A 19,258-nucleotide genomic window follows, 5' to 3' on the forward strand; every position below is an offset into this window, starting at 1 on the left:
GGAGTACGTCAAGGAGAGCTTTCTGGAGATGTCCCTGGAGGATTTCCGCTCCATCCCCATACACGTTAACAGACTTTTCCAGTAGCTGTACTGGCTGCGATTGCCAGGGCAAATTAATCATTAATCATTAAACACACTTGCTTTTAAACCATGTGTAATATTTACAAAGGTACACTCACCAGAGGTCCCCTGTGTGCCTTCAGGGTCTGGGAGCACGCCTTGGGTGAGTTCGGGGGTTACTGGCTCCAGGTGCAGGGTGATAAACATATCCTGGCTGTTGGGGAAACCGGTTTCTCCGCTTCCTTGCTGCTGTGAGCTATCTATATTATCTTCATCCTCATCTTCCTCGTACCCCGAACCCTCTTCCCTGTGTGTTTCTCCAGTGACGGAGTCATAGCACACGGTTGGGGTAGTGGTGGCTGCACCCCCTAGCATGGCATGCAGCTCCGCGTAGAAGTGGCATGTTTACGGCTCTGCCCCGGACCTTCCGTTTGCCTCTCTGGCTTTGTGGTAGGCTTGCCTTAGCTCCTTAATTTTCACGTGGCACTGCTGTGCGTCTCTGTTATGGCCTCTGTCCTTCATGGCCTTGGAGACCTTTTCTAATATTTTGCCATTTCGTTTACTGCTACGGAGTTCAGCTAGCACTGATTCATCTCCCCATATGGCGAGCAGATCCCATACCTCCCGTTCGGTCCATGCTGGAGCTCTTTTGCGATCCTGGGACTCCATCACGGTTACCTGTGCTGATGAGCTCTGCGTGGTCACCTGTGCTCTCCATGCTGGGCAAACAGGAAATGAAATTCAAACGTTCGCGGGGCTTTTCCTGTCTACCTGGTCAGTGCATCTGAGTTGAGAGTGCTGTCCAGAGCGGTCACAATGACGCACTGTGGGATAGCTCCCGGAGGACAATAACATCGAATTCCGTCCACACTACCCCAATTCCGACCCGCTAAGGCCGATTTTATCGCTAATCCCCTCGTCGGAGGTGGAGTAAAGAAACCGGTTTAAAGGGCCCCTTAAGTCGAAAGAAAGGGCTTCGTCGTGTGAACGTGTCCAGGCTTAATTCGATTTAACGCTGCTAAAGTCGACCTAAACTCGTAGTGTAGACCAGGCCTAAGAGTGAGGTAATTGGTTATGCAGTCTCCTCTTTGTCCTTACACCTATTGCTGATTCCTGCTCTAGTAATATGGTTGTGTGCTGCAGTTTTTTCACTATTGGAGAATTGGGTTCTTCTGTGCTTTGTGCCCTGCTTAGCACTTTGTACCTGGCACTTGCACATGAAATGCTCCAGACCTGCACTACATAGGATCAAGTACTCTATACACATTGGGAAAACGGTGCCTCACATTTTAGATTTTTTATCCCTCACAGTTTCTCACCTTTCATCATCATGACCATCCAATGAATGACAGTTAAGTGACCCTGTTGCTAAGATAGTAGGCTGGAGCTCAAGAGATCTGGGTTCAATTCTTGGCCCTGTCACAGACTTCTTGTTTGACCTTGACCAAGTCACTTCGGGCCAGATTTTTAAAGGAATTTAGGTGCCTTAAGAGGCAATTTGGGACAAAGTTTGATTTTCAAAAGTGCCTAGACAATTAACTCCCACTGAAATCAACATAAGTTTAGGTGCCTACGTACTTCTGAAAATCCCACTAGGCACCTCTCTGTGCCTAAAGACCTTTGAGAATCTGGCCCTTAATCTCTCTGTGCCTGTTTCTCCACTGTAAATTGGGGATAATACTCCCCACCTCACAGGGTATGGCAAAGATACATTTGTCTGTGTGGTGCTCAGACATTACTGTGATGGATAACAGTGTTGTTAAGTATGCAGAATTCACTATCATAAGAGATCACAGAATTAAATACTGGAGCTAAATTTTTAAAAGGGGCTGGACAATTTTAGAACCAATAACATTTATATTTATACATTCTAAGATGGGGTAATGATACTTCACGTTCCCAGGTATCAGCTGATCTAAGCAGAAGTTAGAGAAGTAAACATCCTTCCTACATATAGTACTGCACAGTTGACCAGGTACACTACTGCAGGACACCAGAACTGGTGGGTATGCATGTCCGCTGGCTTGCATTACTGTCCACTGAGATTCATACAGACCAAGAATTTATTTTAATTCTTTGTTTTATCTGTTTTTCCTCTCAAATAAACTATAGTTTAGTTAAATGCAGCTATGATTGGGACTCATCTTTGTTGAGAGAGGTATGCCTGCTCTTTGTACATCTAAGAACTAAGGATCTTTTTTGCCCAAGGTGTGGTTAAATGATTTGTGAGCCCCATGGTTACCAAAAAGGGGCACAGGAGGGGTTGTAGTCTCTACCTATAACCACTGTTACAATGGATCAATTTGAAAAATTCAAAGTGCAACTGTTTGGTGAAAAATGTATTTTACCCTGCAGTAGGCTCATGACGTTCAGTACTGATGAGATGCCCATCATAATAAACAGAATATCTAAGATATTTAAAATGATTATGTATATTTCAGGTAGCATCCAAAATTTGCCACATGCTTTCTATACAGAGAAAATATAGGCCCGGCCGTGAAGAGCATAGAAGTAAAAAAGGGTAATATGATAGTGCCTTGTTCTTTGATTGTAGGTAGTTCAGGTGTTTCATCTAATATATGATGTCCTGAGAAATCCATTTCTTCTGATTGAGCTGATACAGTTGGAGGTGCTCCTACAGGTCCAGCTGTTGTTTCCTCGGGCTAAAAAAAATAAATTCCCAAACAATTGCTTAGCAAGAAAGTAAAGCAAACATGTTTGATCGTTATTCCTGAGAAAAGTCTTACCATATAAAATGAATCAATAGGTTTGTTCTACTTCAGAGCATAAACAAACTGGTTATATTTATGAATTTCAACTAGAGTCTTGATTTTCTTCCAAATAGCACTTTTTTATGCACTTGTTCCTAATAATGCCTAATTCTTTTGAATGTGTTTTCTGTTACTGCTAAAAGGTAGGTACCAATAAAATTAACATTTACTAACAAGTAGTATTTGCATTACATTACAATAAAGGTTTTTCTCTTTAACTGCTGTTCTTTCTTAAATACCTCATTTCTGTTTGGCAGGAACCATCTCTCTAATTTATAGCCAAATGATTTTAATATGAATTTCATACAATATGTATAAAAGTTTCAACTAAGTTCTCCTGAAAGGCTAGCAGACAGATCTGAAATCCAGATCCTCTGGGCCTGGTAAGACACATTTGGCACCATTCTGGAGAGGGCACAGGCGGCATTAAGCCACCATTGTGGCTTCTTGGTCCTGGAGCTGGCCAGTGCCAGCCCTATCCACAGAGCTGGCAGTCTGCTCTGTCTTCTGCTGGCTGCCCATAGGCCATAGTGGCAATTTCAGCAGCCTGGGATTGGCTAGGTGTAGGAGCACACCTGTCCCACCACATACACTCAGGGCTTGTCTATACAAACAGTTAGTTTGTGGCAAGCTGGGGTGTAAATCTACTTTGCCATGCACTGTCTGTGTGGACCCTGCTGACGTGACTAAAATTTCCTTAGTGCACTTTAAACTATACACTTTATAATGGGAGTAGACCAAAGGGCATTATAGACCTTTAGTGCATGGCAACAAGGTCCACGTGGACAGTTTGGCATGGCATGTTAGTATGAGGTAGAGTTACATCCCAGCTTGCCATGCACTAACTGTTCATATAGACTATCCCTCAGAGGCTCGAGACAGAGCTGGCTTTGTGCCACCAGAGGATTGCCCTACTCAGTCCTCCTCTGGCCAATTAAGCCAGGTTTAAATGTGATTTGTGTTGCCATAGCAACATGGAGCACATGTAGTGGGCCAAAGAATCTGGCAGAGATGCACATAATGGTAATAAGGAATTTTAACATATTTTGCTATACCTGTAAAAGAATGGAATTATACCTAGAACATCTTTAGCCTGATAGTATCCTTCTGTTTTTATGTATATACAAGAGGGAAACCCTTTCAAAGCAGTTGGCTGGGTTTAATAAAACACTAGCAGGGCTGGCTCCAGGCACCAGCTGAGCAAGCAGGTGCTTGGGGCGGCCAAGTGGAAGGGGCGGCACGTTGGGCTCTTCGGCGGCAATTCGGCAGCGGGTTCCTCGGTCCCTCTCAGAGGGAAGGACCTGCCGCCGAATTGCCACCAAAGAAGAAAGCGACGCGGTGGAGCTGCCGATGATCGCGATCGTGGCTTTTTTTCTTTTTTTTCTGCCGCTTGGGGCGGCAAAAACCCTGGAGCCGACCCTGAACACTAGAAATAAGGTTTAAGGCCCTTATTCAGGAAAGCATCCCTATTCAAGACAGCACTTAAGCGTGTGCTCAGATCTCATTGAAATCAATGGAAACTAAGCACATGCTTCAAGTTCAACATCCACTTACATGCTGTCCTCATTTTAAAAGGAAGGACAGTGACAGCACAGAGGGGAGGACTGAATACTAAGCTCTTGGGGGCAGGGACTGTCTTTTTGTTCTATGTTTGTACAGCACCTAGCACGTAGGTACCCTAGTCCCCATTGTGCAATCACAATACAAGTCACAATTATAATTGGTGGGTGCAGATTCCTGCTATTTCCAGATTTGAGTCTTGCTACTGGTCATAAAAAAATAAGATAAAATAGCTATTGAAGGCATCATGGCTTCACTTCAGTTACTTGTAAAGCTCTGAGGAAACATAGGGTATGTCTATACTGCAATTAAAAACCTGCGGCTGGCCTGTGCCAGTTGACTCAGGCTTGCAGGGCTCGGGCTAAGGGGCTGTTTAACTGCAGTGTAGATGTTCGGGCTTGGGCTGGAGCCTGGACTCTGGGACCGTGTATAGTGGGAGGGTCCCAGAGCCCGAATGTCTACAGTGCAGTTAAACAGCCCCTTAGCCCAAGTCAGCCGGCATGGGCCAGCCACAGGTGTCTAATTGCAGTGTAGACAGACCCATATTTGTTTTAGGAAGTCAATTCTGACTTGCAATTTCTTTCAAAGCTTAAAGAACAAAGAATACCAGAAGTCTTGTTCAGTGTGGGCCAGATCCAACTCCCAATGAAGTCAACAGGTGTCTTTCCATTGATTAGACTGGATTTCAAATACCTTTGCTCTAACAGATTACATATATTTGTGTTCGCTCCTTATCTTCTCTTTTCCTTTATTTTTGTATACCTTTTTTATGATATTCCCTACAAGCATACTCCAACTATTCATTGGAGCCAACAGCTTAATGTACCCTTAAATGTAATCGGTTGATCTGAATTATAATAAACCTAGAGCATTAAGCTTTGCCATGTTTTAACATGCAGTACTGGACTTTGTGTATATAAATCCTTTAATAAGGTTGGATCTTGATGCCTATGCCTCCTGCAAAAGGAGCAGATATTTTTTCCTCTAAATACAGTCTCCAGTGACTTTCCTCTTCTGCTTCTGTATAACCAATACTACATAAAAACAACAGATAGAAAAGAATAATCCCTGGCTTTGTTCAATTATTGGTATCAAATGTTTTACATTAATGTGAAGATAAATTAAACAGAGGAAAGATTTACTTTTACTAATATTAAATAATGGATAACCTTGAATAAAAGGAAAATAAAGTGATCTTGATAATCCCACCCCAAAATCTGACTTCCTTCCCTAGAAAGATAATGGGGAAAATACTGAGGGGAAAAAAAATGGCTATACATGCAAAAGAGAATAGAACAATGAGCAATAAGCAGCACACTGCATGTTAATAAAAATAAAATCATGCCACATAAATTTGATTACTTGATAGAATTACAAGGATTAGTAGATAAAGAAAACAGTAAACCAAATATACTATGATTGGATTTTAGCAAAGCATTTAACAGTGCCCCATGAAATCTCTCAAAATTAATCCACACTGGTTTGGACAGGAGCATTGTCAAGTAAAAAGAAAACTGGCTGAAGACCTGTATGCAAAAGGTTAATGATAAAGAGCAATATACTAAGCTGGGAGGAGGTGTATGGTGTGGGTCACAGGGATCTGTGTTAGAATCATAGGGCTGGAGTATTCCCTTTGCATACATGCACTCTACCCCAGCACAGGGAGGATGGATGGCTTTTTTGGGGTGCACATTGATGGAACAGAAGGCAACCCCTCTGCAAGTGTTCTGTGGGGATATGAAGGAAAGGGTGGGAGTGGCTGGAGCAGAGCAAAGGCTGCAGACCCAATGAATTTCCATGTATAAATCTGGACAGAAGTCCACAGAGGTTGGAGCTGGGTTAACTCCCTCTGTGGCAGCCATAGAGGACAGGCAAAGGCAATAGCAACCTGGCTGCTGCAGGGGGAGAGAAACTACAGGAGCTGTGTGGAAGTGCAGCCATGCATGGACAGTTCCTATGTCCTCGCCTTCTACCTGGGTCCCTTCAAAGTGGATCTCCAGGGTCTCTGTGGTTGGGAGTTCTCGCTCACAGCCAAGCTCCACAGCCCCACAAAACGCTCCGTCTGGAGGGGTGATTCCCAGGAAACTCCATGAGCTCACAGTTTTCTGTCTCTGTGGAAACTCACGCACAAGTTTCTCTATGGGAGGAGGTTTTCTGGCCTTTAGAATGTAGAGAAGGGAAAGACCTGTTAGGTCATCTAGTTCACCGCTCTGCCAGTCCAGAATGGTTTGTTGTTGTACATTTAGGACTCAAATCTACAAGGTGATGAGCACCTCAGGTGAGGTGCTGAGGACTCTCCTCTCCCAATCAAGTTCAGAAGGCATTCAGAAATCACATAGGGCACTCAGCACCTCACAGGAGAGGGTCCAGATGTCAATGTGCCAAGCAAGAGGGTTTCCAACACTTCCCTTGGGAGAATGCAACATAGAGAGAAATATTTCATGACTGTAACAGGGTGTATGGGCCTAGGACTTAGGTGGCCAGGGGGCATTCAGCCCTCTTCAGTTATCAGACACAGCAGGAAGGGAACAAGTAGTCCCTATAAAGGGCTGAGAGAGCTCAGGTGGAGAAGAGAGCTACAGGAAGCAAGTGGGGTCCTGTAGCAGGCCCTGAAGTGGGGGGATGGGTAGAGGGAAGAAAGAAGGTGCCGGGGGAAAGGCTTCTGGGCTCCTGTAGCCTGTGTTGATCAAGGGAATAGCTTTGTTTTGTGTGAATTTGAGAGTTTGTGTTTCAATTAATAAACCAGGCCCTGAGGCAATGGCCTGAAAGAGACTTAGATGTGGCAATGGGTTTTTCCTGGGCTGGTGAGGAGCTTACAATCAGGGCTGGTTCCAGGCACCAGCCGTTCAAGCATGTGCTTGGGGCGGCACCTGGAGGGGGGCAGAGCACACCCGGGGAGAGTGGGCCCATGGCCGGGCTCGCCGTCCTCCTTCCGGTGCTCTAGCCGGTCGGGGAGAGCAGGGCCCCAGCCGGGCTCGGCGCCCTCCCCTGTCACGCCGGGGGGGAGGAGGGCACGCGGCGGGAGGCTTTTTTGCCTGGGGTGGCAAAAAAGCCAGAGCCAGCCCTGCTTACAATGATATTCAACCTAAATATTCTGTTTCCTTACTTCATCCCATTATTCTCATTTACACTCCCTGGTCAACACTAGCGTTAAGTGCTCCACGCACCCTGGCTTCTGCCCAATCTTTAGGCTGTATAACTAATTCCCAAGGAAAGTGGTGAATGGTGTATTTGAAATGAGAGTAGACAGGACTCTAGAGAATGTGCTTTCGGGAGCAATCCTGCATTGTCAGGGAGATGGACTAGATGCCCAGCAGGTATTTTCCAGCTCTAAACTCTAGGATTGATTTAATCCTTGTTCAGAACTATAGTACATTTTCCCCACAAGATGATGGAATTTCTTTTTTGTCACCTTCAATGCTAATTCCTAAGGACTAGACTGAGGCTTTACATCCCTGCCCCAGGAAGGAACTGTGACTCGAGAGCTGCACCTGGGGAAGAGTAATTTTACTAAGGCATTTTAAAGGGTGCAACAGACTCTTCCCTTGCACCAGCCAATTCTCTACCCATTACTGGCACTCTATCCCACTTCTCGCCCACCTGCATATGAGCTGGAGGGAGAGAAGAAAGCAATGGCGCAGCACAGTCTGCTCTCCCCCAGTGCACAGAGTGGCAATTCAGGTAGGCTATGAAAGTGTGTGTGTGTGTGTGCGCGCGTGCGCGTGCACGGCACTTATGTCCCCTTGTCATAATCTTGCCCTAATTCTCTAACTACAATAGCTATGTTGCTATTGTTGTTTTCCTTAAAGAAAACGCCTTTTAGTAGATTATGCATTTTATTCCTGATTAAATAGGACAATCCAGTACAGGCTGTCAAGTATTACACATACATATAGCCCAATGTATATTTTATGAGCCGTGGATTGATCATCATCATTTACATTTCTGCTTATACGCGTTTTGGTGACAAGAAATGAATTGTAAAGTTGGCAAAACATATTTGGAGCATTTGTTTCTACATTTTAAATTTTTAAGGCTTTGAATTTAAGAAAAGACAGTGGATGGTATCAGAACAGGGAAGAGTCAACAAGTTAGGCCCAGCATGAAAGCATAAATGGAAAGTATCTAGAAAACTGATTATCTAATTATGTAGTATAAAAATAGAAATGAATCCAATCGGAAAATAACAATCCCCAATATTCCTTTCACTTCCTTTAATCCCATTCTCATATTTGGCCGCATTTAATGATTAGCTTTAGGGACTCCTCTCCCCTCCCCCCATGGTTCCCACTGATAAATTCTGCCAATGCTGGTCACGGATTGAGTAAAGTATACCAGGGTATCCATAATTAACTCGTTTCAGAGTGGCAGCTCTTCTAGAAAGAGCCATCTCTCTTTCCTGATGATTCCCCATGCTGAAAAACTATGTACAGTCTGTTGAATGGAAATGTACTGAAATATCCCAAACAGTTCAATCTATTGTTACTACAAAGTACAGTAGAATTTAGCAGAATACAAACGACTAGATTATGCATCCTTGGCACGGATAAAATTCTTCATTCAGCAGCTATGTTGTCAATTATGACCCTGGATTTTTTTCATTCCAGACTAGCATGGGAATGTACTTTGAACTACTAATCTTGGAGAGTTTGCTTGGCAATTTGTAATAGCATTACATGAATACAAACTTTTTCAGAAGCATCTATCAGTGACTGTATTGATTATTATATTGTCATTAGTCTACGTCCCTTCTTGACTATTTCTAAAAAAAAAAAGGCACATTAAAAATCCATGGACATTCACACTGGAAAGCATACATATCCAACGAGTCACATTTAGACATCGCACATTTGGCAAAAACCCATAGCTTTTTAAAAAGGCAACGTAAATCTTACAAGTTATTAGTATAGTGGTGCTGCTTTTTTTGAAGTTTAAGGACATTATTGTAACACATTTTTTAAAAACACTAAGTTATGTATGTTGCCTAAGAAAGAACTTTCACGTGAATTCTTACAGTTTATGGGAAATGATCATTTACAAGCCTTCAGGATTATGACTGTTTGGCTCAGAAACCTAGGCACTGTAAAGCATGGGGTGATTATCTCATACAAAGAGCCTTACTATAGCTGTAACTAGGACTTCACACAGATTCCCTTTGTTTCAAGGCACACTAAAAAAGACAAATCATTACTGAAAAAGTGAATGTAAAATGAATACAAGAATGTATAGATGTTGCTTGCTTTTAAGGTTTTAAACAAAATTCTTCTGAAGATTCATTCTCCATGTTTGCTATATTAGCATAATATTTCCATCTGAAGGGAAAGCAGCAGCTTTGCAATTCTAAAAAACAATTCTCTCTTAGGCTCAGTTTCCTTCCCAGTGTACAAACCACTTTTAGAACAACAGAAATAAATAACAGAATATCAGGGCATGTGAGTGTGTCTTGTTTTATGGAGATGGATTTGTGGAAAAATTGAAAGAGTGATATGTAAATTAGAGATGTATTGAAAAGGTTTGCAATGGTTTAGTTGTGCCCATGTGTGTGGCTGTCCTGAAGAGGCCTACAGGAAAGTGGAATAGTTTGCTTCCCCAATTAATACCAACCACAGCTTCATCATTCCTATAATACACCCCAATAGTGCTGGAGTTGTCACTTCCCTTGGCATTGATTCTTAATTACCAGCTTCTAGTTCACTGCAGGCAAATGCTACAGAGCATGCCAAAAAAAAAAAAAAAGCACACACTATATTGTTTTTTCCAAGAAGATATGACATTCTTGTACTACCCTGACAATGTTAAACCTTGACATCTTTCCACAGAGATTTCCTGTCTAGTGCAGTGGAGGTCTCAGAAGTGTGGTACAAGGGAACAGGTCACAGTTTAGCAGCTTGATAAATTTGTGAACATGGGGGTATACTTGACCCATGGGTAGTAACTATTTTACTTCTAGTATCAGAGGGGTAGCCGTGTTAGTCTGAATCTGTAAAAAGCAACAGAGGGTCCTGTGGCACCTTTAAAACTAACAGAAGTATTGGGAGCAGAAGTGAGGTTCTTACCCACGAAAGCTCATGCTCCCAATACTTCTGTTAGTCTTAAAGGTGCCACAGGACCCTCTGTTGCTATTTTACTTCTAGTTCACTTCTCATGATATAAATTAGAATTACATTGCTAGCACATCTCAAACTGCAACTTTCTACTCAAGGGGAGAATGCAAACTCTTTACCTGTTCCTTAAAAGCATATACAAACCACCTTCCTTTTACTTAGTAAGGTCAGTACAACATCTTTGCCTTTTAAACAGGTTATTTTTAGACTTGTCACCTGACACCCATTGCTATGGGTTACCAAGAAAAACACAGTCTACTGGCAAGAGATGTTTCCATGCCACAGCACTGCAGCATGGAACTCACTATTCTACCAAAACTCCCCCCGAAGCAGAAGTGGTAGCCAAAGTCTTCCAGTTGGTTTAATGCTCTGCCAAATTACTCCTTTAAAGAAGTAGCACGCAGATGATCTGCAAAAGGGTGTGTTCTGTGGAAACTTGGAAGTAATCACGGAAAAGTCAAGGTAATACATAGGATAGTCTACTAAAACAGTGTAGCTTAGTACAGGAAAAACCTTCTATTTTTCTTATACAAGAAATAATTTTTCTGAACATTCTGGTTCATTCTATATCTAAGCCAGGTCCCTAGGTCTCAGGCACTCCTTGTCCTCTTGTGTTGCATACAGATAAGGGTCCCTTTAGTCTGTGTTTTGAGGAAGAAATTAAATTGAATCAAAGAAAGAATCACCTTTGCAATTCATTTGTGGTATTCTGCATCTCATCAAGCTCCTGATATGGCCAGAGTAACATGGGGGGGGGGGGGGGCTTCTTATATTTAACCCCCCTTCTTCTATTAATTATTTTAAATGGATTACAGTAACAAGTAACAAACACTTACTTGAATACAGGCAGGAAATACATTCCTTCCTTCATCAGGTCTCCCAAAGAGTACAGGGTGGAATAAGGAGAGCCGGGGTGGAAGGCTATACAGCATACAGTGAATGTGGCAGGGATACCTAGTGAATGATACAAATCCTGCAGATCTAGGCCGAATTTTGGCCATGGTCTATATTCAATGACTACGGTGCAATTCTGGACTAAATCCAGATTTATGTTGGTGTAAATGAAAAAAGGTCTGAGCCGTATGTTGACAAGACAGGCAGTGTGTAGTAAGTGAACAAGGCAAGAGTCCAATCACTGAACAGTCAGGATAGATTTTAAAAATACTGAAACAAAACACATTAGGTCAGCTGCGTATCACCCTGCATCAAAGAGGGTTAACAGAATGTTGTAGAGACACTTTTAAAAAGGGCCTGAGGGAAAAAATGAAGGCAGGATCCTGCAATACTGTCTTGTAAACCTATATGATAAGAGAACTTCTGAGAGTCACTAAGTCACACTCCCTCCACATGACTCTGCTCCAGGAGCAGCATAACAATGTGCTGCCCCTTGCTTGGGGCAAATTTGTTAATTCACTATCAAGCCTGAAGGAAGTTGGACTTCCAAGGCCAAATTCTGGTAGGGCACATGTCACTCTGATTGACCTCAGAGGGTGCTGCAAATGAGTATCCAATGGCAGCATTTGCGCCTCACTACTTGAAGTACTGGTAACGCAGAAAGGTAAAGCTGAATAATTGCTGACACTTACTAGGGGTTGAGAAGATGCAATGACTTCTTCTGTCTCAGGAAGACCTTCCTGCTCTTGAATGCTACCAGTGCCACTAGAATCTCCCGATGCCTACACAAAAGCAAATCATTAGAATGAGTTTAGAAAATTCCAGAGTCAGAATGTTACATTCTAGCATAAAATAGCTCTTCGGATTCTTTTGTGCTTCACTTTTCACTTGTAGTTACGTGGGAAAAATTAGTTATGTGTATTTCTCAGCAACTTAATTCCAGTATTATTTTAATAAAGTAACTTATTTCTGCATTTAAAGTAGAGTATGGAGATGAGTATATTAGCAAAATGAATGTCACCACTCAAGGACTCAAAGGTGATGGAAACTAAAGATTGGGAAATTCTTTGAGGATTCTGGCTTCCAAGGGGAACAGCACAAAACAAAGCACACAACAAAACACTTTCAAGCATTTCAGTGTGTTCCAAAGAAGAGAGACTACCATTTGTTTTTGTAAGGATCCAAGGGGGCAGGTTTAGAATGCCTGGCTGTGGGGACCCTGGATCTCTGACACTCCCTTGTCACCACCAAGGGAGCTGGATGAAGCAGCATCTCTCTAAACTTGGAAGGCCAGCCCCCACAGGAAGTCCAGTCGGAGCTCCCAAGGCCTACGGCTACCTGACTGGCTCACACCCACTACTTAAGCTAGGAAGTGAGCTGGGAGGACTGTCCAAGCAACTGTGCAAACTTTTTGCTGCTGCTGCCATGTTTCACCCTCCTCTTGCCTGAATCCTGCAATCTGTATCCAACTCTGTTCCTGAGTCCTGCTCTGCTGCAGACCTGTTCCGCACTCCTAGCTTCCACTTTGCTCCTACTCCATGCCTGATCCCTGCCTCTCTCTGGTTCCTGCCCTTTCACTTTGCTCATGACCATTGGCTACCAATCCTGGCTCTGACTTCTGACTCCAACTCTGGTTCAACCCTTGGGTCTGGCATTTGGTATCTGGCCTTGGCTCCGATTCTCAGCTTCGATTTTGGTCCTGACTCTGGCTGGACCCCCTAGCTCTGGTATTTGGCAGTTGACTCCAGCTTTCTGACTTCTGCTTCCGCTCCCCGACCTAGATGCCTACTCTGCCCACTAGACCTGACATCTGCTCTCTGACCACTAAGAAAGACTGCCTACATCCCAGCTCCTAACAGTTTAGTTTAAAAAGTGCTATTGTAATTCAAATCCTTGGCACAGAACCACTGAAAACAGATGGAGAGGTGTGTGTGTGAGTACTCACATATGGGTCATCATCTTCACATTGGTCTTCAGTAGCCCTTGGGTCAGGTTTGATCATTAGTTGTTGAATCGACCCCTACATGAAATAACAAAAGCAGTTCAAGGAAGTGTTCTCTTCAAATAACCTTCATGAAAGCACTGTGGGGGGAAAAAGGACAGACTGGACCCTGTTTACTTTGGAAAATTATCTAAAGCATGAAGTTTGGCTAGTAACACACATGGCCTTAAATATTAACCACCACTACCACAGAAGCTGGGAAGTTCTTGGAGAGCCTCATCAGCTGTAAGGTGCTTGATGGCCCAAAACATAGCCTGAAGGGTCATTAATTAAGCCACTCATCAATCTCTAGAAAATGCCCTCTGCTGAGATTATTATTGCTAATAGATGGTGAAAATAAAAAAAAATTAAGGAATTGTTATTGGTGGTGCAGTTTCAATTGGTATGAATAGGGCTCTTCCAGAGAATTAATTCTGAGTACATTGGCTGGATTACTTAAGCCATATTTCATATTTCAATATCCTATTCAGTTTATAAAATTTGTTATATAATTTATGAGTTTGTTACTAGGATAATAGTTACATGATATGCCTTGTGAAACTGCTCACATAGTTATTCAGATTTCTCTTCAATAAATCATCCTGACATTTAATCTGTCACTTTAAATGGTTAGAATAATACATTTTACATAAATTTTAATATTGTAAATGATAAACAAATCAAATAGCTTGTCTAATTTTACCAACAAAACTTAATCTTGTTTTAAAGCAGTAGCAACCCAGCGATAGCACAGCAATGTGAGTTACTAACAACAGTGGGAAATGGGAACAGTCTATTTCTTTAGCACATGCAATACTCAAAAACAGCTGAACCATATTTTCCTCAAAAACTTTCCAAACAAGTGTCCCTTTGGGCTGAAAGCAAGCATGGAAAACGTCAGCTCAAAAGAAATATGCTTGCCAAATTTATGAGCCACTTAAATATGGGTTAAGAAAGAGAACACACAGTAACATGCATGCTCTAATAGAAAAATCCATTCAAAAGGTATATGTAAGTACTTAATTTGAATATATGAAGACATGTAAAATGTGTGCACAAAGCATAGTAAATGGTGCAGAAGTCTAACAACTATGTAAAACTCTTCATGGAAACATGCACAATGTTCCTCTGAAGTCCAGCTTTGGGTTCAGAAAGAGTATGCAACTGGGCAACTTCTGAGACAGTATTTAAAAAATATGCTATGCTCCCTACAAGTACACACAGTGGTGTGCTATATATTCAAAATACTTAACCCTAACAGTTTACATTTGTTAAAACTACCTTTAAAGAAAATTAGATCACATTTTCAAACCTGGGGGGTTAAAATTAAGCACCCACATCTCTAAAAATCAGGCCACTCATTTGGGTTCCTAAAGCCAGGCAGCTAAGTTTGGATACGGGGTCCTATTGTACACTTAGAAGCCTGAAGAACTGTTATTTCAGCCCATTTCTACCCTTTGGAAGACAGCAAAGCCAAAACACCCCTTTTTTGCCTCTCTAATTTCTGGGTTATTTTTGTTCCTATGTCTTAACTCCGCTCTTTTTGGCATTCCTTACAGAACTACATCCAATATTCTTTTCTGAAGACCATATACTTTTAATGTCACTAAGGTTTCTTGGTCAGAAATTCTCAAATGAGTGACAAATTAATTCAAATGGATGATTATTACTGTTGTATTTATTAAGTCAGAAGCACTTCTCATGGATAAGATGCCCATCCTCAGACACAACTCAATCTCTCCCTCCTCGACCAAGGTCTCCCATCTGACTGCACTGCCTGATATCATTGGCACCATCCTGGACCTTGAATTTTTCATGTCCTTCCTTTTTTTAATAGTCTATGAACCTACCTATCCCAATGTCTGCAATATTGTCCATATACATCAATTCTTCAGCTCCACCTCAGCTGAAATCTAAATCCATGTCTTCATCTCCTTGTGCAGTGACTATTGCAAATCCCTTCTCTAATTCTACCTAAGTCCCAGCTCTCCGGTTTCTAGTACATGAAGAATGTTGTTGCCATCTTCTCCCTCTCTCTCTCACACACACACACGATCCCCATCCTCAAGCAAAACCACTGGTTCTCTTTTCATTTTCAGGACAAGGTAGCACTGATAGATAGCTAGATAGATCCCATGAAGTTGGTCTAAACTACCAAAAAGACCTTGCCTTTTTGCGCCTCAGCCTTCATCTTCCACTCATCCAACACTGATCTCCTCTTTGCCCTTTACAACACACACATCACTGTTACACAAAAGCCTCCTCCTCTGACATTCATTACTAACATTTTTATCTATTTATTATTTCTATTTTATTGCTCTAGTAGCCCCAGTGACGAACCAGGACCCCTTTGTGCTAGCTGCTGTAGAAACTCAGAAGTAAAAGATGGTCACTTCCCATAAAAGCTTACAATCTAATGGCTTGTCTACACTTCAAATTTGTTGCAGATCAACGTGACTTGATTTGCATTAGAATGCCCAACATCCACAAACAAAGTATTTTGTCATGACTCGTCTGGCCTTTGAACACATGTTCTTAACCTTACTTTAGAAACAGATTTCAGAGTAGCAGCTGTGTTAGTCTGTATCCGCAAAAAGAACAGGAGTACTTGTGGCATCTTAGAGACTAACAAATTTATTAGAGCATAAGCTTTCGTGGACTACAGCCCACTTCCATCCGAAGTAGTGGGCTGTAGTCCACGAAAGCTTATGCTCTAATAAATTTGTTAGTCTCTAAGGTGCCACAAGTACTCCTGTTCTTTTTTAGAAACAGATTGACTTAAATGTTGGATGATTTTGCCTGAAGCAAAGTAGGTGTGGATATACCCTCATTCCATAGCAATGTTGTGCATCTCCCAAGTCATCCCATCAGTATCTCATGATGCTTTGCTAGGTACTTAGGCTGCCTGTCTATCTGTGTGACCTCTTCTGTGTGCCAGAGTCATCCTGACCAGATATCATCTTGCTGTTTAAATGCTCACACATTGCCAGGATCTTTTCGTTGTGATTCCATCTTGTGGGGACTTCAGAAACCTGTGTCATACTCTTGTTCATTGAGCAATCATGCCTTGGTGAGTGGCGCATCAGTGAGGTCTCCTGCTAATGCCCTGGATTTCATTGCTCTCTTCAGAGGATTAAACTCACAACCCTGGGTTTAGCAGGCCAATGCTCAAACCACTGAGCTATCCCTCCCCCCATCTCTGAGATGAGGGGCTGGACTGTATATTTGGAAGAGATGCCACCACTGAGCCACTGCATTGTGTGGATACCACCAAGCAGTGACCGGGCACCAAGCACGAGGACTTAACCCTCACTTCTCATCGCCTTGGGGGACAGAAGTAGACCCAGTCCCGGAGACCCAGAAGTTTACCACATCATAACCATGGCATCCACAGGAGGAGAAACAAATTTCAGGGGGAAAGGGGAACACATCTAGTAAGTATTGCAAGATATTTTTATTAAAAAGTTTGTGGGAAAGGGGTTTTAAGCAACCTAGTTCCAGTACTATAAGGGTGCGGCCATATTTGTCTACAATCACTCTGCCTCCTGAGCTTTTGTTCCCCCACCCTTTGCTCAAAATGGCAGCCGCAATGAAGGATGTACAAGTTCTCCTGCCTTTTCCTTCCTCCCTCCTCACCTTTGCTAATACACAACCACCAGTATCTTGCTGTCTCCTTTCCAACAAACTTTGGGTCTGCCTAGAGGGGCTACAGGGTATCTTGATGCATCTCTCCACTCTTCATATACTTTGTGAATAGCAAGCATCTGCGTCGCTAACTGGTAGCCCTGCAAGACACCAGTAAGTGCAGCAGGTTCTAGGGCTCTCCATGCAGTAATGGAAGGCTCTACTTATGAGTCACTCAGGGGAAGCTAGAACCCTGTAGAAAGAGGCAGTTATTTTTGCTGACTCACTCTAATATCCAATCAGCTGAGTCATGTTACAGTAGCTCCAAGTGCCTCTCAGAGAGCAGAGAGCTAGGAGCAGGAACAGAGGGGTCTTGCTGAGAAAAAACTGCAAGAAGATCTAAGATCAGAAGAAAGCATAGGCTGAGCATTATGTGTTGCTGTTGTTGTTATTTAACAATACATGCAAACTCCAGGGTAGGAGTCTATACATGTCTATACTATGCTGCCTCTGAGCTTCTGGCCCACTGTTCCCTCTGTGCTACTGCTCCCATGATGAGATAGGAGTATACTTAAGGGAAAGCTTTCCAAAAGTACTGTTTCTGTTGGCTGTCTTTATGAGCGGAGGAAACACTAGATGAATGGAGGTAATAAGTAATAGTGTTGAGACAGATGGGAGCAGCAGGAGAGGGTGGTTTGACATGTGTGTTGGTTGGCGGGGAGAGAGAAGGTGGAGTCGTTGAAAGCTCCCTGCATGCATGTTAATGTTGACAGTGGGTGCTGGAGGGTGGGGGGTACTGTGCTCTTTTTGGGAACAGCAGCAAGGGACGGTGCTGTGGTCAAGGACTCTCCACTAGGCTTCTCTACTTCTCCCACAGCATGCCTTGTGACAGTAGGGCTAACACAGTGTAGCATCAAAAATACAACCATATGCCCAGTGTATCTTACTACTGAGCAGAAGTTTTGGGCTTGATAAAATGGGAGTGTATGCAACCAGGATTTGATCTGGGCTGAATCAGCGATCCAGCACTCTTTTGAGGATGCCTCTAGAATCGGGGGGAGGGGGGAGTGGTTTCAAAGGAAACTTTACCAAGGTGAAACAAGTGCAACCAGTGCAGATATTTGCAGAGGTCTGAAACAATAGCTCAGAGATGTGTGACCTCTCCCATTCCTCTCACTGTCTGATGATGGGCAGTTCAGATATCCAGTGATTATTTGCTCTTTCATTGTGAATCATGTAAGAAAAGAGAGGGAGAATCACAGACCTGCATGCTCTATCATGCTCATTCTGGTGCCATGAATGGAAGTTGTTTGGCAGATGCCACCATTTCCCTCCCCCCGTCTGACCTCTGGAATCAAAAGGCCAGGGGAGCAAAGTGAGCCCTCCCAAAGTAAAGTCAATTCTGCAGAGCCCAGCCACTACCTCCAGCCAAGTTGCCCAGCCTGAGGAGTGATGACAGGTCTGCCTTGGTGGAGAGTGTGGGGCCAGGCAGTTTCCTCCTTGGCAATAAAGGTTGCAGCTCCGACATCTGTTGCAGCCCCTCTGCAGACTCAGGCAGACATCACCGAGTCAGTTACACTGAGCTCATGTTTTCAAGCTTTTCTTTGCAGTCATGAGGGCCAGAAACAATTGTTCCCATGAGAGCTGAGATTTTGATCTCATCACATGTCTCTGGAGCCCTAGCCACATGCCTGTTGCGCCCATCATGGATCTGAATCTCACTGAGGGGTAAACAAGCCTGAGGAGACCCACAGAGCATAAGGGATCATATTTTGAACATTTGCATCATCTGCTGTGAGTGGTGTCTGATTTTAGCATGTCAAGAGTCCGGAAGCTGGCTTGTGCCCAGAGTGAGGGAGAGAACCACCACCTTCTTTTTTCCAGTTTCAGCAATGGGTGCAACTCAAATGGAATTACAACATTCAGCGTTTTATGGCCCATGCTAACCTGTACTTCCATAGTCAAGTTCACAAATGCGATAAAAAAGTAATCAGGATATCTGCTGAAATTCACATAAGCCTAAGTTTGTTTCATGTTGTTTTACCATATTTGGTAAACCCTATTTGGACCCTATTTGGACACAGACTGGCTAACCTAGTGAGGAGGGCTTTAAACTAAGTTCAACGGGGACAGGTGAGCAAAGCCCATGGGTAAGTGGGGAACATGGAGACCTGGGAGATGGGTCAGAAACAAGAGGGCTATAATGGCAGCGAGAAAGGAGGGTCAGGGCAAAACTGGGAGGCAAGATCAAATCAGTATCTTAG

The 19,258-nt window shown here is 43.1% G+C and overlaps 1 protein-coding gene across 10 annotated transcripts in view; it reads right to left on the reverse strand.

The window, feature by feature from the left end:
• COL15A1 (collagen type XV alpha 1 chain) overlaps nt 1-19,258 on the reverse strand; it is a 299,045-nt gene that overhangs the window by 159,834 nt on the left and 119,953 nt on the right. For all 10 annotated transcript variants that reach the window (XM_054018685.1, XM_054018687.1, XM_054018686.1 and 7 more), the window contains 3 exons: nt 13,335-13,409; nt 12,082-12,171; nt 2,597-2,723 (listed from right to left, as the gene is read on the reverse strand). In XM_054018685.1, coding sequence (XP_053874660.1) covers nt 2,597-2,723; nt 12,082-12,171; nt 13,335-13,409 — 292 coding nt within the window. The remainder of the gene's footprint in view (nt 1-2,596; nt 2,724-12,081; nt 12,172-13,334; nt 13,410-19,258) is intronic.

This window comes from Malaclemys terrapin, chromosome 2 (genome assembly GCF_027887155.1).
Source record: "Malaclemys terrapin pileata isolate rMalTer1 chromosome 2, rMalTer1.hap1, whole genome shotgun sequence".
Lineage (NCBI taxonomy): Eukaryota > Metazoa > Chordata > Testudines > Emydidae > Malaclemys > Malaclemys terrapin.